This window comes from Schistocerca serialis, chromosome 1 (genome assembly GCF_023864345.2).
Source record: "Schistocerca serialis cubense isolate TAMUIC-IGC-003099 chromosome 1, iqSchSeri2.2, whole genome shotgun sequence".
Lineage (NCBI taxonomy): Eukaryota > Metazoa > Arthropoda > Insecta > Orthoptera > Acrididae > Schistocerca > Schistocerca serialis.
The window spans coordinates 1,138,214,771-1,138,240,351 of NC_064638.1; the positions used below are offsets into that span (position 1 = coordinate 1,138,214,771).

General features: G+C 41.3%; 1 protein-coding gene and 1 pseudogene across 1 annotated transcript in view; both read left to right on the forward strand.

Annotated features, from left to right (window-relative positions):
- Nucleotides 1-4,020: 4,020 nt before the first annotated feature.
- The window catches only part of LOC126459482 (putative inorganic phosphate cotransporter), a 189,456-nt gene continuing 167,895 nt past the window's right edge, over nt 4,021-25,581 (forward strand). Inside the window, exon 1 of the mRNA XM_050095863.1 lies at nt 4,021-4,073. Coding sequence (XP_049951820.1) covers nt 4,034-4,073 — 40 coding nt within the window. The 5' untranslated portion in view covers nt 4,021-4,033. The remainder of the gene's footprint in view (nt 4,074-25,581) is intronic.
- On the forward strand, nt 17,586-17,703 carry LOC126427332 (5S ribosomal RNA; annotated as a pseudogene).

Consider the following 25,581-nt stretch of genomic DNA (forward strand, 5'->3'; position numbering starts at 1 on the left):
TTCTGTCAAACCTGTCTTCGGACCGCACAGCAACACCCTTTATATGATGAACATCTTCACAAAATTTGATCAGTAACGGCAGGTGCTGCATGGTATAACGTTTTCCATTTCTGTCAGTGTCTTTCAAATGCGAAAAATTTGAGAATCACCTCCTCCTTTATTTTTATAAGAAAAAACTACAGAGAAATAAGACTGTTGAACACTGGATATAAATTGTATGCACGAATAATTAATAAGGGGAGAAAAAATAGCTGACACCCTCTAACTAGAGGAACAAAACGGTTTTAGATAAGGGCGATAATGCATTGACAATACCACAGTAGTGTGGCAGATGACTGGAAAGAAACGAGGACATATCCTCAAAACACAAATTGCATTGGTAGATTGTGAAAAAGCCTTTGACAGAGTCGATAGGTACATGCTGTGGAATATAATGGAAAGACGAGATTGTCCGAAACATTTGATGCAAGTGATAAAAAGTTCGTATTCAAATTACGAAATTTTACTTACTACGGGAAAGAGAGAATAGGACCAACAGCTGTTGACAGAAGAGTATGACAAGGATGCAGTTGCTCACCCATTTTATTTAATGTACATATTGACGACATTGTTAGACAATAGAAACAAGAAGCTGTTCCAGAAATAAAATTAATTCTGAGAAACACACACTTAAATACTGTATTCTTTTCTGATGACCAAATAATTTTACAAAAGACGGAAGATGAATTACAACTTGCTCTATATCGTTTGGGCTCAACGGATAACTCTATAACTTGAAAATACCAGCAGATAAAACCAAAGTTCCGGCTTTTAAAGGAAATACCAATTACGTTCTAAAAGAATGTTTAACGGAAAATCAGTTGAACAGGTATCTCACTTTCAACTGTAAGGATGTGATCTAAGTTATGACTATGATAATGATATCTCCAAAAAGTTAAATAAGTTTCAAACGATATGTGGCACTATACATAGTACATTAATCAAGAAAGACACGAAGACGTAACTATACAATTTAAACGAACGCAAAGTCCCCAAGATTAGCGTGGACTTCAACTCGAGACGCTTATACTTCTTTCCACAATGAAACTTCGTCTCTAAACCTGATATAAATGGAAATACTATCAATGACAGTGATGCTAAAGCAAAGTTACGAAACACAGAGTAGAGGTAGATATCCTTGGAATTGTGAAGCAACTTCAGTCATTTAATAAAGGAAAGTCTTCTCGTACAGACTGTATACCAATTAGGTTCTTTTTAGAGTATACTGATGCAATAGCTCCATACTTAATAATCATATACAACCCAAAGACTTGGAAATTCCACAGGTCACACCAATATTCGAGAAGGCAATATGAGTAATCCACTAAATTATAGGTCTATATCATTTACGTCGATACGCAGCAGGATTTTTGAACATTATGAATTACCTCGAAGGGAAAAGTGAATGGACACACAGTCAACACGGATTTAGAAAACATCGTTCTTCTGAAACACAGCTAGCGCTATACTCACACAAAGTGATGAGTGCTACGAAAAGAGGTTTAAAATAGATTCCGTATTTCTATATCTCCAGAAGGTTTATGACACTGTACCTCGCAAGCGGCTCTTAAGCAATCTGCGTGCTTATGGAATGTTGTCTTAGTTATGCGATTGGATTCGTGACTTCTTCTCAGATAGGTCACACAGTTCGTATTAACTGACGGAAAGTCATCAGGTAAAACAGAAGTGATTTCTGGCGTTCCTCAAGGTGGTGTTATAGACCCTCTGTTGTTCCTTATCTATATAAACGATTTAGGAGACAATATGAGCAGCCGCTTCAGGTTTGTAGATGACGCTGTCGTTTATCGATTAGTAAAGTCATCAGAAGGTCAAACCCAGTTGCAAAACGATTTTGATAAGATATCTATACAGTGCGAAAATTGTTAGCTGAAAGAAGTGTGTGAGAACATCCACATGAGTGCTAAAAGTAATCCGTTAAAGTTCGGTTATGTAATAAATCGATCAAATCTAAAGGCCTTAACTTCACCTGAATACCTAGGAATTACAATTACGAACAACTTAATTTGGAAAGAACACATAAGAAATGTTGTGGAGAAGGTGGACCAAAGGCTGCGTTTTATTGACAGAACACTTAGAAGATGCAACAGATCTACTAGAGACTAGCTACACTATCCTCGTTCCTTCTCTTTTGGAGCACTTCTATGCGGTCTGGATCCTTACCAGATAGGATTAACGGAGTACGTCGAGAAAGTTCAAAGAAGGGCAACACGTTTTGTATTATCGATAAATAGGGGAGACAGTGTCACAGACATGGTACAGGATTTGGGGTGGAAACCATTAAATGTTCAAATGTGTGTAAAATCTTATGGGACTTAACTGCTAAGGCCATCAGTCCCTAAGCTTACACACTACTTAACCTAAAATATCCTAAGGACAAACACACACACACACACACACACCCATGCCCGGGGGAGGACTCGAACCTCCGCCGGGACCAGCCGCTCAGTCCATGACGAAACCATTAAAACAAAGGCGTTTTTCGCTGAAGCGAGATCTTCACAGGAAATTTGTCGCCGAATTTCTCCTCCGAATGCGAGAATATTTTGTCGACGATGATCTACAAAGGGAGAAACTATCATCATAATGAAATAAAGGAAATCGTAGCTCGCACTGAAAGATACAGGTGTTCGTTTTTTCCGCGCCCTGTTCGAGATTGGAATAATAGAGAATTATTGTGAAGATGGTTCGATGATCCCTCTGCCAGGCACTTAAGTGTGATATGCAGAGTAGCCATGTAGATGACAGAGTAAGGTCAACACCTACGCTCAATTCCGGAAGTGAGATCTGAACAACAACTAAGAAAGACCAAACGACGCAAATTCAAGGAAAGTAAAATCGTGTACTCTGATAGAGCGAATAAAGGATTTTGAAATGTGAAAAGAATTATATTCTGCATGAATGAAAGAATAGAACACAAGATAACAAAATGGACGAAGTATATTGAAAGGATGTAAACAGAAAGATTAGTCAGACCTGCAGAAGAGGTATAAAGACAAGGGAAAGGTGGCTTTTGCGAAGACGCAACAGGCTATTGGCCTACTCCTTGAAGTGAAGAAGAAGAAGAAGAACAACAACAACAACTTGAGTGGAGGACCCGTAATCACAATCTACATCTACTACATCTACATTTATACTCCGCAAGCCACCCAACGGTGTGTGGCGGAGGGCACTTTACGTGCCACTGTCATTACCTCCATTTCATGTTCCAGTCGCGTATGGTTCGCGGGAAGAACGACTGCCGCAAAGCCTCCGTGCGCGCTCGAATCTCTCTAATTTTACATTCGTGATCTCCTCGGGAGGTATAAGTAGGGGGAAGCAATACATTGGATACCTCATCCAGAAACGCACCCTCTCGGAACCTGGACAGCAAAGCTACACCGCGATGCAGAGCGCCTCTCTTGCAGAGTCTGCCACTTGAGTTTGCTAAACATCTCCGTAACGCTATCACGCTTACCAAATAACCCTGTGACGAAACGCGCCGCTCTTCTTTGGATCTTCACTATCTCCTCTGTGTACCCGACCTAGTACGGATCCCACACTGATGAGCAATACTCAAGTATAGGTCGAACGAGTGTTTTGTAAGCCACCTCCTTTGTTGATGGTCTACATTTTCTAAGGACTCTCCCAATGAATCTCAACCTGGCACCCGCCTTACCAACAATTAATTTTATATGATCATTCCACTTCAAATCGTTCCGTACGCATACCTCCAGATATTTTACAGAAGTAACTGCTATTAGTGTTTGTTCCGCTATCATATAATCGTACAATAAAGGATCCTTCTTTCTGTGTATTCGCAATACAATCCGCACGCAGCTGCTGTGCCGTGTTGAGATCTGTGTCTCGCTAACCGCGAAGCACGACTGCTCGTCGCGGTCCGCTGGCGATAGCGGCTGGCGTATCCGAGCGGCAGCTTGGGTGGGGGTTTACAGAGAGAGCACAATCAGCTGATGCGGTCTGTCAGTCCGCCGCCATGGCCACGACGGAACAGCAGCCGGAGCTCAGCACACACAGTAAGTACCCCAAGCGTCCGAGCAGGCGACGAGTGTTTAGCAACGTAAAAGTGATTCAGGAGGGAACCCATGGCAGTTTATGGACGTAGCAACTACATCTACACTCGGCAAATGTCTTTGAAGTGCGTGACGGAGGGTACCACCCACTGTATCGCTTACGTTTTCTTCCCATTAAACTCCCGTGTGGAGCGCGGGATGTAAAGCTGTTTAAATGCCTCTGATCGCGTCGTAAGTAACCTTCTCGGTCACTCCAGGAACGATATGTAGATGATCACGGTGTATTCCTAGATTCATCAATTAATACTGTTTCTAGAAACTTTGCAAATAGGCTTTCTTTTGTGGGTCGAACCAACATTTGACCATTCGTGCTGCTCTTCTCTGCACACATTCAATATCCCCTTTTAGTACTATCTGGTACGGGTCCCATACTATTATAGGATAGATCGTTTGCGGGGTTCGTAAGATTTTTTTCTTTTTTTTAACTAATTTCGTTCTCACCTAAATCATATCAATGAACCGGAGTGTGCCACATTTTCAACCTAAGACTATGTAATCGTTCCATTTCATATCCCTAAGAATTCTTACACGGAATTATTTGTGTAAGTTGTCAGATTCCAGCTGTGTCTCATTGATATTGTAGTTATAGTATATTAAGTTTTTTCGTTTTGTGAAGCGCACAATTTTACGTGCCAGAACACAAACTGCCAATTTTTGCCTCACTTTGAAGTCTTGCCGAGATCTGTCTGCAATTTGTGCAGTTTTCTATTTTTAGGCAGTACTTTATTAATGGTAGCAGAATCATCTACGAAGTCTGATGTTACTATTAATATTACCTGACAAGTCATTAATATACAACATGAACAGCAAAGTTCCCAAAATACTTTCCCATGCCGCGCCTGAAGTTACTTCTATATCTGTCGACGATTCTCCATCCAAGACGCCGTGGTGCGTTCACCGAACTGAGAAACCAACTCGATTGCGTTGGGTACCCCATATGACAGTGATTTCCTTAGACACAGGCTGCAAGTTGTGAAAGCCAAGCTGAAGGTTAACTAACTTTGTTAATTATGAGTTACATCTGGAGCTGTTGTAAAATATAATGTAATGACGTGAAACGAGTCAGTTTCCAGGATATTAAATAAATTTATATTTGACTGTGTCTGAATGCTATCCACTAACAGATAAATTCACATAACAAATAAGAATGTTCCGTTTAATAACAGCATTTATTTAAGACTTTCGCGCTATAGTAGCTACAAATTTCTAAATAAAAACTGTACTGTGGAATAGGAGTTGCCAGAAGAAAGTTTTTTTTACCTGGCTTTCAAATTTAGCTTTGCTGTCTGCCAAGCATTTTATATCATTAAATAAGAGGTCATTACAGATTTTTGTAGCAGCATTCCCCGACTTTCTGAAGAAAAGAAAATTTTAGCGAAGGTAATTTTTCCACCAGGTTTTCACTGACATAATTATCTCTTCAAGTTACATGGATTAATTACAACAAATTTCATGAGAGGATATTTAAGCCGTGATGCTGTGTTAAAACACCTAATTTTATGATAACTCTAATGCAGTATAAACGTACAAGTACAATATAATAAGTGAAAAAAGGGAGGACAAGGAAAAGAAGAAAAGGAGTTGAAACGCAGCTTTTAGCTCATTATTCTGCAAGCTGCCCTATAATAAAATGGCTCTGAGCACTATAGGACTTAACATCTGAGGTCATCAGTCCGCTAGAACGTAGAACTACTTAAACCTAACTAACCTAGGACAACACACACATCCATGCCCGAGGCAGGATTCGAACCTGCACCCGTAGCGGCCGCGCGGTTCCAGACTGAAGCGCCTAGAACCCTTCGGCCACCCCGGCCGGCACCGTATAATAACTAATGACTATAATAACTACAGGGTGTTCCCGTAAGAGCGTGCAAAAAATGTAAGAGGACACAGAGAATGCTCAACTGGACAAGTTGAGGTAGGGAACCTGGGGTCAGAGAAGCCAGCTGAAGCAGATATGGAAGTAAACTTGTCTACAGCTTTGTCTAGCATTACAGTTTTCTACTAACATGCGTACAAGTTTACACGTACTTTGCTGTTTATTTACTTACACGTTCTTTATTGACTGCAGGGGAACAAGGAGGACGAGCCTGATTACTAGGAAGTCGAAAAGCAGGTTTTGCTTAACTTTACTTGTCCATAAAGTGGCTCTGTTGAATCGTATTTACATTGTCCCAGGACAGAACGTGCTATGAATCAACGACAGACCCATTCATTACTTAGTGCTGTTCATAGACGTACAGTACTGTACGATGGAGCAGTACCGGTACAGTTTCGCACTGACATACACTTGTGTATGGGGAAGTACGTTGCAATGGTCTCGCTGCTGAAAGGCTGTACAGAGAAAGATTTCGTAACTTGCATTATCCGTTCCGACGAGTGTTTATTTCTCTCAGTCGACGAATGCGGGAGACTGGATCATTGGAAAAAAGAAACGAGGGACCTGGCAACATGAGGGCCACTTGCCCACCTGATTTGGAAGAGGAGGTGCTGGAGCGTGTTGCAGCGGATCCCACTACAAGTACTCGTCGTATTGTTCGTGAAATGGACGCTGCACATACTAGCGGGTGGCGAGTGCTCCACGAACAACTATTACACTCATATCTCCCACAACAAGTCCATGTAATGCTTATGACTGACTTTGTACCAAGGGTCGCAGTGGGTCAGTGGTTGCTCCAACAATGGATTGATCGGATAGATTTCCACCACGTTGTGCTGTTTGCTGACGAAGCCTTACTTGATCGTGACGGTATTTCAAATAGGAGGAATAGCCATGTGTGGGTGAGGAAAACCCTCACGCTGTAGTAGTCACACCATCATGTAGGTTTTGCTTTGAATATGTGGGCCTGCATTGCTGGCGACATTCTCATTGGGCCATATCTTCTACCTGGCCGTCTGAATGGCCACCTATACTTGAGGTTCGTGCAAAGAGTTCTACCTGAGTTGTTGGAGAACGTTCACTTGGTAGTTCGTGAGACGATGTGGATACGATAAGACGGTGCACCTCCTCACTTCAGTGTGGATGCCCGCAACCATCTCAGTGTTATATTTCCTGGTCGCTGGATTGATTGGCTCTGAGCACTATGGGACTTAACATCTGAGGTCATTAGCCCCCTTGAACTTAGAACTACTTATACCAACACTAACCTAAGGACATCACACACATCCATGCCCGAGGTAGGATTCGAACCTGCGACCGTAGCGGTCGCGCGGTTCCAGACTGTAGCGCCTAGAACCGCTCGGCCACCTCGGCCGGCGATGGATTGGAAGGAAAGGTCCTATTCCATAGCCTGCGAGGTCACGCGACCTGAATACCCTTCGTTATTTCCTATGGGACTATCTAAAGACCTTCGTTATTTCCTATGGAAATATCTAAAGCCACTTACGTTGAGACCCCAGTGGATACAGAGATGGAATTAGTTGCCAGAATTGTAGCTGCCTGTGATGTGATTCGAAAAACACCAGGTATATTGGTCAGAGTACGTCAGAATCTTGTTCGCCGATGTCATGCATGCACTGAGGGTGACGGCCTTCGGATTCAGCACAATTTGTAAGACAGAGTACAAGTGGTACATTCATTGCCTCAGTGATGGTATTTGCAGTTAACTGTAACTGATGCAAATAAAAAAGTATACAGAAATGTGATTTTATTCCCATTATCTCCTTAAGCTGGCTTCTCCGACTGCACATTCCATACTTCAAAATGTTCAGTGGAGCATCCTCTACGGTCTGTTAAATTTTTGCATCCTCTTACGGAAACACCCAGTATAGCGCAAACGAGAAGTAGAACGATAAAAGCGAAAAATAAATAAAGGAGAAGGGGAGAGAGGAAGAGTTAAAACATGTAGACTGCAGATTAACGTGTATACTGACTGCGAAAATTAAGGGGGAGATAATGTTATTGTAAGACATATGTCGTTAGGTAACTTTGGAAACAGAGGAAATTTGAAACTTCTCTAAAATTTCAGTGCAAGTTATTCAACAGTCTAGTGATTGCAGCACAGGAAACGGTTCAAACACTTGTGGTTTGAGGGGAGGTTGAAAGTAATTCACAATGTGAGGGTCTGGTGTTTCGCGAATGTTGTTAATTGCGACTGCAAGTAGGAAACAGTAGATAAAACAAATCAAGCGCCTTCAGGCTATATAACAATGACGGCTACCTGCTGAAAGGGGTAGAGTGATCTTTTAGTTGCCGCGCGGGATTAGCCGAGCGGTCTTGGGCGCTGCAGTCATGGACTGTGCGGCTGGTTCCGGCGGAGGTTCGAGTCCTCCCTCGGGCATGGGTGTGTGTATTTGTCCTTAGGATAATTTAGGTTAAGCAGTGTGTAAGCTTAGGGACTGATAACCTTAGCAGTTAAGTTCCATAAGACTTCACACATATTTGAACATTTTTGATCTTGTAGTTGTGTTAGGATAATACATCTTACACAGGGTTTCAGAAAGAAGGTTAGTGTATAACGTCCTGTTGGCAATGAGGTAACTAAAGACAGAACAGGAATGTAGCCCAAATCAAGACACTAGGAAATATCACTTATTGCACCTTGGCGTACGATGTCTTAATAGTAGAATATGGGGGGAACTTTTCCCGAAAGACTTTCCTTGTGATGTGTCTGGAGAAAAATCTTTTCGTGTATTTGTAAAATACAATGTGGCACGTAGATCTTCTGGTCTTAGTCACGGGATGATTGAAGTTTAGGAAATCGATTGCTTAACGGCAAATTGCACTGCGTATAATGGTACTTGAATGCTACTCAAGACTATAAGACCAGGTTCACATGAACCACAACATTTAAAAAAAAGGTCTAAAGCGAAATAATTACAGGCCTGGATGACTAGAGTAAGTGTGTAGGACAAATACTGCAAGACTGAAACTGGGGGTCGCTTGTGAAATTAGAACATCTCGTCACAATTTGTTTATAGAATTTCAAGAATATTTTTGCGAACTAAGAATTTTATTCAGCCCCCTAGATATAGCAATTCAGAACCCTGAAGATATAACCAAGACTAGTAACATACAGCTAGTACAGACTAATATAGGCAGTCATAAGCTCCTTGGAAAAAAAGTTAGTCACGCTAGAGAAATCATTACAAGCATCATTTAATACCGTGTAATTACGCCCCTGGACTTGAAGACCGTCTGGAAGTGAGTCCACAAGTTTGTGCAGGCAAGTCGCTTACAAGTTAAGCCACTCGCTGAGGAACTGATCATTCAGTTCCACCAATTGCGAGGGTGCTGGTGTCGGCGTTTTACCCGCTGTTCCAACGTATCCCTCCAGGTTATCTGGGGTGTTTAAATTAAATGATTTAGCAGGTCATTTGAGATGTAATAGGGTGGTGGAGTGATCAGAAAACGAGTCACGTACTCTTCCGGCCCACTGAACTTTGCTGTTGTCTTTATATACCTGTGTGAGCAATTACCTCTTGCGAGGTGACAGACTCCAAATGTTCATTGCATTCATTTCCCGTCGCAATTTTCTCTCGCTAACGCGTTCAGATGGGTCTTCCCTCACTTCCTGCAGCAATTACTGTCGGGTTTGGAAACGGTTTTAATTGACAAGCTGTGAAACGATCTCCGGTCCTCCTCACTCAGGCTCTCTTTATTACCACAATTCTGTCGTATTTCGTGACCACGTGTGTTATACCACTATTTGTTGAAACGTTGAACAGCCCGCTGTGAAACACAAACAGTTCCAGCAGCTTTACTCCGTATGGCCAAGGGCACGGCCAGACATGATTGCCCCAATCCTGTCACCAATCTGTCACATCCTTACATTTACACATGTTTACGTACAATAGGGACTGATGACCTCAGATGTTAGGTCCAATGGTGCTTAGAGCCATTTTTTGTACAATGTCCGTTTGCCACATAAATGTCTCAAGGATCGCTACTGCCTTACGCTCACGAAGAGACAGTGCGCGCGTCGTTGAGCGCGCGACTTGACCACTTTTCCACATGTAAAGCCTTCAGCGCACATTCTTCAACATGGGGCTCTGCACCAGACGAGCCCCACCAGTTCTCATGTTGGGCCAATGGTATCGTCAATTACGATTGCAGTGGGTACGGGATCATCGCGATTGGTTCTTGGATCAATGGGAACATGGTCAGACGAATCACGTTTTTTGATACGCCATGTCGATGGGCGTGTCAGGATACACCGCCATCCAAACCTTCAGCTGCTCGAAACATAATTGCGTCACCGACGCTGACCAACGCAGGCAATGTTTTGGTGTTAGGACATCCACCAGGTCTTCCATCGGACCTACTGTAGTAACGAAGACAGCACGTCAGCTGTGGATTACGTTAACATTACTGCGGACCACCTGTGTCCTTTCATGCTTGATGTCTTCCACGCCAGTAGGGCCATCTTCCAACAGGATAACTGTCCATGTCATGAGGCCATAATCGTGTACAGTGCTTTGAGAAACATGATAGTGAATATACGTTGATGCCTTGGCCACCAGGAACCTTAAAGGACCTTTTTGGGACAATATCGGGCGGCGGCTCAGCGCCCACAAACCATTGGCCCGTTATTTACGGGAACTACATAACCTGTGCCTAGACGTCTGGTGCCATTAGCTCCAGAAGTCTATCAAGGACTTTTCGAATCCATGCCACGGAAAATCGTTGCCTATTAAACAGGTGTTCATAATGTTTTGGCCCATCAGTATAAAAGGAATGTCAACAAGCATTAATTTCGTGAGGACGTTTGCTACCCAATCGTGAAAGGAAAGTGTAAACGCTCTTCAGCCGTCGTAACAACAATGAATGTAGGTCTTTTAAGATTTTTTGGCGTATAACACTCAGCACGCGATCTACCGTCTGTGGCGAAGGCTGTGCAGTGCAGTAATTTTGTTACTCTCCTCTCCCACTTTACTTACAAATGTCCACGAGAAAAGAAGTAATGTCTCTCATGATTTCGAGACTTAATTTCGAGTATTTTACCTTCGTTGTCGCTACGTGAAATGTTAATGTAGGAACACATTAATTTACTCCTCCCATAAACTGGGTGCTTAGAATTTTACAACCCATCATTTTCGTGAAAGACGTCTTTATCTCGCGTCTCCCACTGGAGCTTTTGTCTCTGTGATGTTCTACCTACTGTAAACAAAATCCCAGCGACTCGCCTCATTCTATTTTGTGCTTTTTCGAGCTTGTTGAATTATAACATAAAATCACCAGACAACAGTAGGCGGATCAGTATATTAGCTGCATTAGTTCAAGCCTAGGAGCACGTTGTTTATAAACAGCCAACGTACTACCTGAAAACCTAAGACGTCGGCGATAAATGTCAGTCAGGCTTCAGAAAACAGCATGGCACAATAACTGCTTTTGTCAAAGTTAGCGATGATATCAAATATGCCATGGACAGATCTGAAGCCAGCATTTTAACACTGTTTGATTTAAGCAAGATGATAGAAACCGCTTATTTTGACGTGTACATACGACCATGAATTATTGACGAAATATTTGTAACCGCGTCACAGAGAAACTTCAGTATCACTACCAGAGTGGAATATGCCTCTTGTATAGAAACTTGCCAACTGACAATAAGACGTCAGCATTTATAAACTATTTTGGTGAAGTCTGCCACCTGCTTTACTTGCGACCGACCCTATGTGGTAATTCCATTCCATATCGCTACAAATTGCTACACCCAGGTATTTGAAGTGTAGACCATCCAGTAATGGTCCATCAAGAATTACTTCTGGCCACTCACTGTGTTAATAAGACTGCTATTTCTGAAATTCCATATATTAGTTATTGTCAACATACGTGGCTCATGTTCTGCATAATTTGTTTTGTTGGTTCGCTAAGGACGTCTGATTAGTTTAGATGTATTTTTCGTTCCAAATGAGGATATCCTCTGTGATGTGGAAAATGTCAGGAAACAAGAATATCTCATAAATGTTTATAAAATAAGATCAGATATGGTAATGTACCTTGCGGATGTGAAGTAGGCAAACAAAAGACTTAAGCATATTTAAATTTGAAAGGTTATAAAACTGGTGAGCAAATATTCAATACACTTAAGTGCATACGATGATCCTTAGGCTATTGTAGCCACCCATCATCAAATAAAATAAAAGAAAAAAAAACATCTTACAGCACTAGTTTACAATGGTCGCATTACTGCACAAAATTTGTACAGAAGTCAGATTGTACGCAGTATTCATATTATGTGATATTGATAATAACATACATGCATCAATCGGTTCTGCCAAGAAATTCACCAATCGAGTAGAAGGAGCTGGCCACCAATAAATACTTTAGACTCTTCTCAAACTGTGCTCTATCATTAGTTAAACTTTTTATAACTGCTGACATGTTATTGAAAATGTATGTTGTTGAGTAGTGGACATCTTTCAGAACAAAAGTAAGTGACTAAATAGTTATGAAAGTTATTTCTCTATAAAATACAAGAAAGGGTCTGAAGGCTCTTGTCAGGTGAAATAAGCGCATAAATAAATAAGCCGCTCTGAACGGCACTCGCAATACGTTTGAGTTCCGTGATTGGTTCTAATGATTTGTTGTATGTTCGGTAGTGAACTCACCCGTAACATAATCTTTTCATCGGATCATGCGCACTGCATTACAATTCCTTATATTAATCTCAAAGTTTCAACAATATTCTGCTGATACACGTCAGTATGTTACAGCGCCCTACATGAACGAAGAATTACAGACTTTATCTGAAATTTATTCGAACATGTCGTGATTATAACACTCCTGCAGCACTTTCTCGAGGGACTTCAGATGTCAGAATAGGTCCTGGCGATTTCTTCCCACTAAAGATATCTGACAGCTTCTATCTTCTATGGGGTTATCAGTCAGTTTCATATGTGTTCCGGCAGTTTGTAAACAGTCATTCTTTACGAATCGAAAATGCAGAATCTACTAAATCCTTTTTTAACTGACTAGGGTTTATGTAGCTATATTGCCAACAAATTGATTAAAAAATATCACAACACAAATAATAATTTGAAATTCTTTTACAGTATTCGTATAGAGACATAACATCTACAAAACGCGAGTACTCTACAATTCAAACTTAAGTATCTTGCAGAAGTTCATCGAACCACATTCACACTATTTCCCTACCGCTCCACAACGCGCGGGATGAAATAATACTTGTATCTTTCCGTGCTAGTTCTGATTTTTATTACTTTCTTACGATGATAATTTCTCCAAATGCAAGTGGGCGTCAACAAAATATTTTCACATTCAGAAGAGAAGGGTGGAGATTGAGATGTCGTGAAAAAACTCTTCGCAACGAAAAATTCTTTATTGTAATGATTGTCACCCGAACCTGAGTATGATATCCATGACACTCTCCCCTCGTTTCGCATAATACAAAACGACCTGCACTTCCTCGATGTCCACTGTCAGTTCTCTCTGGTAAGGGTGCCACACCACACATAGCTAGAGAATCTTGTAATGACATCAACTGTAGCTAGAAGAGAGCATCTTTTTCCTTGAAAAACTCAAGAGTTTCTAATCAACATACAATCTAATATGAAAAAATAAAGTTTCATAAACACATAGAGGGAGAATAAAAGCTTATGTAATCACTGATAATACACTTTATTTTACAAAACACGTTACTGTGACGTTTGAAATCGGAAAGGGCTTTATATGTTTGGATATGTTCATGAAACAATAGAACTGACTTAATGAAGAGGCTACTTCATTTTAACAAGATTCTTACTGGAAAACAATGAATGTTTTTCATCTTATTCTGATATCCAGAGAGAGTGTTACCCTTGATACCTATACAGTGTACATGGGAAGAAACTGGACCATGATTATGTTTCCTGCTCTTCTGAAATTTTCGAAGGCTTGGACAGTTTCTAATTATGAGTTGAATAGTAGCTTGGAGCCAGATTTAAGAGCGTCAGTTATCTGCCACTGGCCGGTTTCCCACACAATATCAAATGATGGGGTTTTAGACTGACGTTCACTGAAGGCCCAGAGGCACTGGCTTCCTTCACCAGCTGGAGCACCTTGTCATTGTAAGCCAGACCTACATAGGCTGGGGCCCACAGAAAGGTCCCTCATATCTCCTCTTTCGTTCTGAGCTGTTACTCGTAAAATTTCAGGAATTTCGAAGTTGTATTGCACATCAGGTGTCGATGAATTGAAATACGCTTTTTAAGGTTGATACTGCACTTCTAACATTCTGCGTGTTTTTTAGGGAATTGACTAGTTTGAACCTGGGACCTGTTGCTGGTAAGGAGATGCCAGACCTCACATGACATGTAGAGTTCAGAAGAGTTCAGTGAGACTAGCGATGATATAATCAAATACTTAATGATTTCAGCGTCAGCTCCACTGCACTCCCTGTAAAAGAATCTTAATACAAACTAAATTTAGTAGAAGGGGTTCAAGGCTTTCCTATTTTTAGTTAGCTGGTAAAATAACGTCGAAAAAGCAGTTAAGTTTACCATTGGAAATGTTATTCTACTCACAAAACATTGTTTACAAATTGCACTATTGATAAAAGGAAATATTTTAATACAGGATGATAAAAACCAACTGCGTTCAACAAAAATGTGAACGAATATTCCCTGAGTGGGTTTCCAAGTTCTACAATGGATCGAAGGATGACCTATGCCATATCACATCTATAAACTAGATTTAAGTTAAGTTTCATAAAAGAGAAAACTATCAAAATGGTCTACAGTGACCCTCAATTATCTTTAATTACTTATCTAACTTGTCGTAAATTACAGTGGCTGATGTGGCTTCTCAATAAGTATATAACAGAAAAATCATCGCGTTTCAGATTTTTACTTACGTATCAAATGTGAACACCATGAGATTTAATTGACGATCAACGCTAGTATTACGTAAAACGGGGACGTAACAGATGAGACTTCTGCAGTTCTGAGTGAAGCCTTATATGCTCAAAAATGCGGCATCACGTGCGTTCATTACCCTGTCAGTGTTTAGGCAGCGTCAGGGGGCGGCGGGCGGCGCAGCTCCTCACAGCTCGCCGTCTCGGAAGCAACTCTCTCCTAACTTCTCCTTACTGCAATTTTCCGAAGTTGGTTTAAAAAAAGCTATCTGGCTGCGTTTCAACTGACCAATCAGGATCTCAATGTTAACCTTAAGCTCCGCGTACAAAATTCTGTCTATCCAATGAGAAACGTTATACTTTTCGTGGTGGGGTAATGTTTTTAACGTTTGCAACGTAACAGAGAGGCGAAAAAGTCTCACGCTAAAACTTGCAGCTGATGTGGCCCTTTTAGTGTTATCGTAAGATCTATACTGTTCTTCTGGAGGGCTCTATCTTTTAACATGGGCTGGGGGGTGGTTTTGGCGGTCAGCTGGCGACGTGGGTCTCTGTCCCTTATCGTAGGGTCTCCTAGCCTACACGATTCTGCTCTCGTCTTCTGTTTTCGTTTCTCCCCTCGGAACTGCATCTGTTTCACGGTGGGAAGGTATGGCATGCATTTAGGAGTTCTTGTGTTAGTCTGTGGTATTCTATTTGCTCACTCGTTGATCGTATTACTTTGGTTAATTTAATGTCAGGATTTATTTGGAGTTATGTGACATACTCGTACTGCCGGATTTGCTATCATGTCACGGTTTTCATGGAAGGTGTTGGATTTGCCTGACACCTTACACACTGCTTGATAATTGCTAAGTAACAAGTGCCAGTTACTATGGAACAAACATTCGTATCCCGCCTGGAAGGCGGCGCGTGGGTCTGCTCCTATAAACTGAAGGGTAGACCGAACGTCGGAAGGGAGTAGGAGCAGGAAAAGGAGGTACTGCTGTACTGCATGTAAGTGATAACTCTTTTACTTATATTTGCGTACAAACGAGTTCGCAGGTGCGAAGCCGTACAGGTATCAACAGTAAGGGTTACTAGTAGTAGGACAAACTATCATTGAAGTAACAAAGTCAGTAATGACCCCCTACGAAGTAGAAACAGTGTTGCTAGGTCGTCTCCTCGGAATCAAATGGGTAGAATCTGCAGCGGCGCTCGTAGAGCTGCACAGCGCCGGCTAGAGGGCGCTGTCGTCGGTGTCGGTGTCGTAGTGCCAACCTACGAACTTGCACCTACGCCGTGGCATCGTAGGTATCGATACCACACAAACAGCAGCTGCTACTTATCATCCGACCTATGATGGAAATATAGACGGCAGGACATTCCAACTGCAGCGAAGCCTCTGCACGGCCGCTCAGTATGCATTCGACAATTCGTGCAGTACGGTGACTGACGAAGGTTATTAGGGAACCGATTATTGCGTCATTCCGTGTGGTACGGCAACACGTCTGTAAGACTTCATCTGAGTGCTTACGATCGTGGACGAGAAATTGGACGACTTGAAGCCAGTCAAAGGCTCACTACTGTGGCCACAGTAATGGGTGTGGCCAGATGTGTCATCTCGAGATTAAAAAAAGGGTGCTGAAGGCGGAGATGCTGTACGAAAGAATGCCAGTGGTCATAGATGCACTACCACATCGCAAGAATATAAATACGCAGCCCTGATGAATGTGTCTCTGCCAGTAACATTTCATGGCGATTAAAGCAGGATGGTTTGTATGCTAGTAAACCCCTTAAATGCGTCCCTCTTCAACCACTTCATCGTCGAGGAAGAGTTCGTTTTGTGGAGAACATATTGTTTGGGGTCAGCAATAGTGGTGCAGAGTGATGTCCTCAGACGAATCTCATTTAACTCAGGTAAGAGATTCCGGCTCCAGTTACTGTGGAAACAGAGGGGAGCAATTCGCACTCCACAGTGTTTATGAACGTCATCTGTATAGCCTAAGCGTTATGGTGTGGGCAGGCTTTGTGCACAAAGGCCGAACACCGCCACATATCTTTGTACGAGCTACCGACAGAATATAGCGGTATTTCAAGGAGATATTCTAGATCAAATCCGTTTGTTTATGGAAGCGGTAGGTTCCGACATTCTGTTTATGGACGACAATCTCCACCCACACAATACAGCTGAGATGTCGGACACACTGGAAAGTGAAGATAATGGACGTATGGAATGGCCTGCATACTCCTGGAACTAAACCTTACAGAGCATGTCTGGGATGCTCTTGGCAGATGCGTTTCTCAGCAAACGCCCCAGCACCGAACAGTGCAAGAACCGAAAACCGCCTTGAGAGAGGAGTAGGACAATAACCCCCGAGGACTCGTCAGCAGTTTGGTAGCCAGCAAGAACAACAGGTGCAAAATGTGCACTAGTGCCCGAAGAGGGCATATTTCTTACGGAGCGCCCGATAGCGACCTTCATGTTGGGAGCTTGACCTGTGTCAAACACAAAGGTTGTATATATCTGTAATTCTGTTTTCCCATGTTGTCAGATCTGTACCAATTTTCATCGTAATAATTCCATTTAACCTCTATTACGTATGTACTGTGTTTTACGTTGTCCATCAGTGCCTGTGATTATTCCGTCCAAAACTGTCTTTGTTCCTTAGCAATCGTCTAGCGCAACGGCCTTGCCGCAGTGCATGCACCGGTTCCCGTCAGATCACCGAAGTTAAGCGCTGTCGGGCGTGGCCGGCATTTGGATGGGTGACCATCCGGGCCGCCATGTGCTGTTGCCTTTTTCGGGGTGCACTCAGCCTCATGATGCCAATTGAGCAGCTACTCGACCGAATAGTAGCGGCTCCGGTCGGAGACAACCATCATAACGACCGGGAGAGCGGTGTGCTGACCACACGCCCCTCCTATCCGCATCCTCAGCAGAGAATGACACGGCGGTCGGATGGTCCCGATGGGCCACTTGTGGCCTGAAGACGGAATGCTATAATCGTCTAGCAGGGTTATGGAACCCCGAATGACGACCGAATCTGAAAGCCCCTTTTCCACAGTGAAAAACAAACAATGTTCGAAAGGTCGAAATTGTTTCAATCTGAATTATGGAAAGAGAGGGGGAAACTTACATTAACTTCACGATGAATGAGAAAATGATTTTGAGATATCATGAGATATGACTCTGGGTACACTTCCTACTTATAGGTAACCATTACACGTTCCCATTTTCCAAACTCATACACAAATGACACTTCTGTCTGTGTGGCGGAGCAGGATTTGGGTTCGGTATGTGAAGACAATTTCTTTTTTACAGGGGAGAGGAAATGGCTCCTCCCAACTGGGTACGCCCATGCTTGCAACACTTGTCGTTTGGACAAAGAATGCTCACCCTGCAGTTAAAGTGTTTTGATATCGAGATAAATCAGTAAATACATGAATAGAGTATGGCTAATAAACAATAAGGTAAACGCTGAAATGCAATTTAATCAATCTGCCCACAGCTACATACGGTTTTCTGTATCTCGTGGGCGGTCGCCGCGGCAGAGCGGTTCTAGGCGCTTCAGTCCGGAACCGCGTGACTGCTATGGTCGCAGGTTCGAATCCTGCCTCGGGAATGGATGTGTGTGATGTCCTTAGGTCAGTTAGGTTTAAGTAGTTCTAACTCTAGGGGACTGATGACCTCAGATATTAAGTCCCATAGTGCTCAGAGCCATTTGAACCACTTTTTCATCTCGTGACTGAATATGGCGATCTGTGTTTTGCGCAGTAACAGTTTGCAGAGCCCATCCAGCTCCCGTAATTTATCACATTTGTGCTGCGACGTTTCTTAAAAACGAAAAAAGGAGCCTGTGCGATTTTTCAGAACTACGGTAAAGTACGTGGAACAGCCAATAACAGATAAGCCGCTTCTGTCTTCTAATCAACATACAATCTAATATGAATGTGACGAAGTCAAGTGACCTTATCTCTACTGAGTGAAATTAATTCTTTCAAAGTGGTGATTAGCTGCCATTATTGCTTCCGTGTAGTAATCAAAAGCACGGAATTCACCACAATCCTCTTCACAAAAAATTTTAAAACACAATTTAGAAGTTCAGGCTTCATCTTATCATATTGCATTTTCAGTATTTCTGCAATCAATGAGCGACTGGAAACATAACTCCAACCAGTTAAATGAGTATATGTTAGGCCACAAAATTTGGGATTTTAGGAGAAGTCAGCATTTAAAATAATGCTCGAAGTCATTGAATACTTCTGTCAGAGATGTCTCCTGCTCTCGATTTTATTTCGTGTAGTTTTTGTTTGTCAGTTGTATTTTGAGTTTCTTTTAATTTTCGTTGTAATTCGCTCTATTTTTTTTAATCAAAAGTAGGTTTTTGATATCGCCATTAAATTATAGCAGATTTGTAACAACTTTCGCTTTTATACATAGTACGCACGTAAACTACAATTTTCTGACTCTGACCAGGTATTTCTGCAAATATTCGTCTTCTAATATGCAGTCTGCTCGTCGTCGTATTTGCTGGATATAAATACAGTAATTTGTTGACTTTTTGTGATTACTTTCATGCCGTTATCATCATTGCTCTTCTAGTTTCCACTGGATCTCCTTCGTTCTAGACTGAACATTTATCATAGATCTGGTCATGCGGTACATGTAGGAGAAGTTCATTAACGAGATCAGAAATTACAACGAAAATGGAATTTATTCGTCGTTTACAAACGAATAAACTGCATATTTATATAAGCCGTTACATTTAAATAAACCTTCGGTCAGAGCTAACCGCCATTTCGACGCAAATTCTCATGGTGACTTCTTGCCACATAAGTGACGATGTTAGCTTGAACTGATAGTACGAGGCATGTTGACAAATTGAAAGTGTACACAAACCGCATTGTCCCATTCAGAGTCTGAGACAAACTGCGTTCTATTGTAACCTCTGTTACACAGGTGGTGTAGGCAACGATTTCCTGTCTTGGAGTGTTCAGAAAAAAACCCATGAATTATGGTTGTCATGAGATGATGCACACCTTTGTTTGAACACTTTATAAAGAACGTAAACGATGATGTGAGACAATGATATTGTGATGTCTAATTGCAGATCTCACATTGCACAATAGTGACAATGGATGAAGTAGATTAAGGAAACGCAATATTGACTCTAGAGTACTACTCAGAAAGTCAAGCCTTTTTCGCTGATTTCCAAAGTATTTAAACATGGTGGTTTTGTTACCAAAAGAACAGAGAGGGCGGGAAGAAGGAGGGGAGAGCGACAAACCAGGCACTCTTTAGCTTTATTGTTAAAAGTGTTCACTGCTCCTATCCATCGATTGCATGGAAATTATGAACAAAATATCCCATAGTCATTATGACAACATCTAAAAGTGCTGAGAAAGCTGTATCCTTTCGGTCGACGGACAAAAACATTTTCTTGTGCATTAATTATGACGTTTCGCCAAGAAGGTACAGTAAAATCAGTTAAAATAAGTAAACAAAAGTCACAGTTTCATAAACAAGAAGTAAAATGAACAGTTACATCTTTTGGTATACATTATGTAGTACACATGAAAATCTATTTCTCAGAACGTACAGAAGGAAGGAAGATTAAGATTTAATGTCCTGCCGACAAAGTGGGCGTTACAGATTCCTATACAAGTTCGAATATGACAAGGGTGCGGAAGGAAATTGGTCGTCACCTTACAAAGTAACCATCTCAGTATTCACCTCTATCGATTTAGCTTAGCTATGGGAAATCTCACTCTGGATGGTTGGGCGGGGTATGAAGGGTTTTGTTCTGTTTGTTTAAAATTGTTGTGGTGGTGTGTGCGCGTTATTGTAAAACGTATTACAATGTAACAGCAATAATAACAGTATTATTTAAAAGAAATAAATAATTCTTATTTATGTGCTGCTGAGTGAATTATTTTGTCATACCTTATCGTTACAAATAAATATTGAAGTGGTGTTTCATTAATTCAGTAAGTGAAATAAAAAGTATGCACCAAATAATTAATACATCACACCATGACCTCTTCCCATAGCAGCACTGGTGTCGTAAATATATTTTTTTAAAGTGACTGATAAATTACTCTGAGAAAAATTAATCTTGCGCACCAGACACAAAAATATTTCCCACAAAAATATTTCATTTACGTAAAGTCTAAGATTGTTCTACTAAATGTTATTTTCACCGTTAGAATTGAAAAATAATAAATTTATATGGATTCTTGTCCTCGGAGTTCAAATATTGTAATATCGATCGAAGGAATTAGTGTCTGATTATTTCTGCAGTTTGAAATTGCCGCTCCTTACGCTCACGTAATGGTGGCAGACAAAACACCATCTGGACTGGGTATTCTTACCAACGTAATTTTCGTAGAAAATCAATAACATCAACTTTTTCCTTTATGCTGGATTAAATTTCAGAATCCTACACCGTTTTGACCGTTCACAATATCAATATTATTCACCAGTTACCAATAATACAGAATCGCCGTACCAGGCGCTAATAGCCGCTTTCATGTTTGCTGCGGACACAAAACTTAAAACATTCATAGTAGGTTATCTAGTTAGAAATAAAAGTCCGTACACTAGAATTCCGTTTAGTAAATTGTACGTTATATTCTAGACCACTTGCACCTCACACAACACGACTACTTTTTACAATATTTAAAAGAATAGACCTCAGCTTAATCTTTGATCTCAGCCGCTTGATACATCATAGAGAACAATAGAAGGAAAAAATTTCACAGACAATACAACGCCAATACATTCTTTTAGTGGTATTATCTTTTGTTATATGATTATTCTTTGTACAAAACTATTTATAAAAATAATGTATAGTAATATAATATAATATAATAATAAGTCTTTTCCTTATCAGTTTTCACATATAGGATTTAAAGTCATTCCTGGGAAAATAGTAATCACTTCACAAATCTCGAGCACTGTCGTATTCACTGGTGACACAAAATATTGGCGTTAACGTTACAGAGGATTTAAACCCCCTCCTCCACCCCCCTCCCCCCGCCCCCTCTCCCTTCACACTATCGACAGGGTGCTGGCGGTACAGGCCGGAGGTAGTAAGTAGTTTATCTCTTAATGTGTTGTTCTAATAACCCAGTTCTCAGTCGTGTGTGGATTTCTAACGATCGGTCACAACCTAATTAGCTGTGGCGTATCAGCAACATGTTTATTGAGTGCAATATGATCGCTGTCTGTGACAGCGTAATAGAGATTGTCTCGGTAAATCCGGTATCTGTTTATCTCACGCTGGATGAGTGATTACCCAAGGCTGGAAAACTACAACAAGCAACAAAGAAACCTCTGTGACAGCCCTTAATGTTTCCATTTCACCTCACCCAGTGCGATAGTTCCTATTTTTCAAGTTTGATTTTTCTTTTATGGTACCCTTCAATAGGGTTACACTGCAGAAAAGAATGAGTCATGTGCCAGCTGAACTCTATACGAAAAGGCAAAGGACTACCTCTACGTCCTATGTTTGCAGAAGAATGAAAAAAATCGCATAAAAACCTTATTTACTTTTTATCACTAGATGTTGTACGGAAGAAGCTGATTAGCCAATAACTTTCTTACTTTCTATTTAATTATAAATAATACTGTATTAACTTTGATAATGTAATATAAGAAAAAAATAAAATGGAATAATCGTATGGAGAAACGGTATGTTATCCCACTGATTGCCATTCAGCAAAACATTCTAAGATAAAGCACCTTACATTAATAGCCTGGTATTAGGAATAAAAAGTGTAAGTTGGCTGTTTAGGTTTTTATATTGGCAACGCCACGTAGCGCTCTGTATGTAAATCAGTATCTGTGCTATGTGCAGTCTGTGGCCGGTTTGCATCGTTGGAATTTGCTATTGTAGTGTTGGGCAGTTGGATGTTAACAGCACGTAGCGTTGCGCAGTTGGAGGTGAGCCGCCAGCAGTGGTGGATGTGGGGAGTAAGATGGCGGAGTTTTGAGAGCGGATGATCTGCACGCGTGTCCATCAGAGAGAGTACATTTGTAAGACTGGATGTCATGAAATATGATGACTTTGGAACATTATTAAGGTAAATACATTATTTGTTCTCTATCAAAATCTTTCATTTGCTGACTAGGCCTATCAGTAGTTAGTGCCTTCAGTAGTTAGAATCTTTTATTTAGCTGGCAGTATTGGCGCTCGCTGTATTGCAGTAGTTCGAGTAACGAAGATTTTTGTGAGGTAAGTTATTCATGAAAGTTATAGGTTATTGTTAGTCAGGACCATTCTTTTGTAGGGATTGTTGAAAGTCAAATTGCGTTGCGCTAAAAATATTGTGTGTCAGTTTAGTGTTGATCAGGATAAGTAAAGAGAGTAATGTCTGAGTACATTCAGTTTTGCTCAGCTGTTTCAAAATCAAATAACGTAGAGGTTTATCAGCACAGTAATTCATTAATTTTTCTAAGGAGCCGTTTCATAAAAGGAATCTGACACACATCTGTGACCGCATAGGAAGTCTTCCTAAATGTGAATAAGACCAAATGTACAGCGATGGAAAAAATGCAACACAAGAAGAGCAGAATAATGAAATTTAGGGAGTACATTTGTCTAGATACATATTTAAATGATTAACATTGTGATAATAGGTTAATGTAAGTGCGAGATAAGTCACTGACAATGTGAAATGCTGGTACATTAATAATCGGTGTAACCTCCAGAATGTTGAATATGAGCATGCAAACATGCATGCATTGTGTTGTACAGGCGCCGGAAGCCAGTTTGTGGGATGGAGTTCCATGCTTGTTGCCTTTTGCAAATAAAGGAACGGTTACAGCTGTTTGAGTATGACACTGGAGTTGTCCGTCATGTATCAGATTTGTACCAGTTCGTGTATCACTGTGGTGCCAACTGCTGCTCAAACTGGTGCTGCAGATGCAATATGATGCGCAGAGCCATACTCCTAACACGATGGTCTTCCCTCCCAGTAATGTCACGTGACCGTCCGGAGTCCGGTCTTCTTGCGACCGTACACTGTTGTGGCAACCGCGGTCAGCAATCATGTACAGTGGCTGCATTCCTGCCAAGACTTCCTGCAGTATCGCAGAAGGAACATCCAGCCCTATCACACGACCTCGCTGAAACTCAGTAAGGTGTTGACAATGGTGTCTTTGTCGCCTTAAAGGCATTCATGACTAACATCAACTCATCACACCCAATCTCATAGGTAACTAACTCTCATGGCGGTTACGCCGTGTGCTTAAAGAAAACCTGTTTTGCATTTTCATAATTGCTCTACTAGGGCCACTCTTATGCAACTGCCGCGAAATTCGAATAGCCGTCATCTTACAGATGGGGCGTTTGAAAAGTCCATGCAAAACTACTTACGTGTTTGGGGTAAACATTTTTATTTTTCAACAAGGTCTCCTCTTAGACTTATACACTTCGTCCAACGCTGATCTAATTTGTTGATCCCTTCCGAATAATAGGAATTGTCAAAATCTGCAAAATACCTATTAGTTGTTGCAATCACCTCCTCGTTTGAATAAAATCTTTGTTCCGCCAGCAATTTCTTCAAGTTGAGGAACAAATACTAGTCCGAGGGACCCTAGTCTGGAGAATACGGGGGATGTGAAACGAGTTGGAATCCTATTTCCATTAATTCTCCAACCACAACTGCTGAGGTGTGTGCTGGTGCATTGTCGTGATGGAAAATGACTTTTTTGCGGTCCAATCGCCGGCGTTTTTCTTGCAGCCGGTTTTCAAAAGGTCCAATAACGATGAATAATATGCACCTGAAATAGTTTTACCGTTTTCCAGATAGTCGTTGAGGATTATCCCTTGTGAATCCCAAAAGACAGTCGCGATAACCTTTCCGGCCGAAGGAACGTTCTTCACCTTTTTGTGGTACAGATTCTCCTTTGGTAACCCATTGTTTAGATTGTTTTTTGGTCTCAGGAGTATAGTAATGTATCCATGTTTCATCCACAATGACGAAACGACTCTTAATGTCCTGCGGATTCTTCCTGAACAGCTGCAAACAATCCTTGCAACACTTCACACCTTTCCGTTTTTGGTCAAGCGTGAGCAATCGCGGAACCCATCTTGCGGATATCTTTCTCATTTCCAAATGTTTATGCAAAATATTATGTACCCATTCATCCGAGATGCCCACAGCACTAGCAATCTCAGGAACCTTAACACTTCTGTCATCCATCACCATATCATCGATTTTATCAATGATTTCTGGAGTCGTAACCTCCACAGTGCGTCCAGAATGTTCAGCATTTTGAAACTACTTATAAACTGTTCTGATCGAGGGTGCAGTGTCACCATAATGTTGACCAAGTTTCTCTTTAGTGTCCTGAGGAGTTTTGCCTTTCATAAAGTAATGTTTAATCACCACACGAAATTCTTTTTTCGTCCATTTTTTGACAATCACTCGACTTCCTTGAGTCACACGAACGCCAAACACAAAGAAATAGACCAATATGGCTGTAACTTGGTGTGCGTTCCTTCCGAAGATGCTACTAACTAAACATCACCCCGATACGAGCAGGTGGTGCCATCATTCGGACTTTGCACGGACTTTTCAAACGCCCCTCGTATAAACACGCTTACCAACTTTCGTTCATGTCGCACAACTCCTTCTTTGTGGCACAGTGTTAAGACAATGGACTCGTA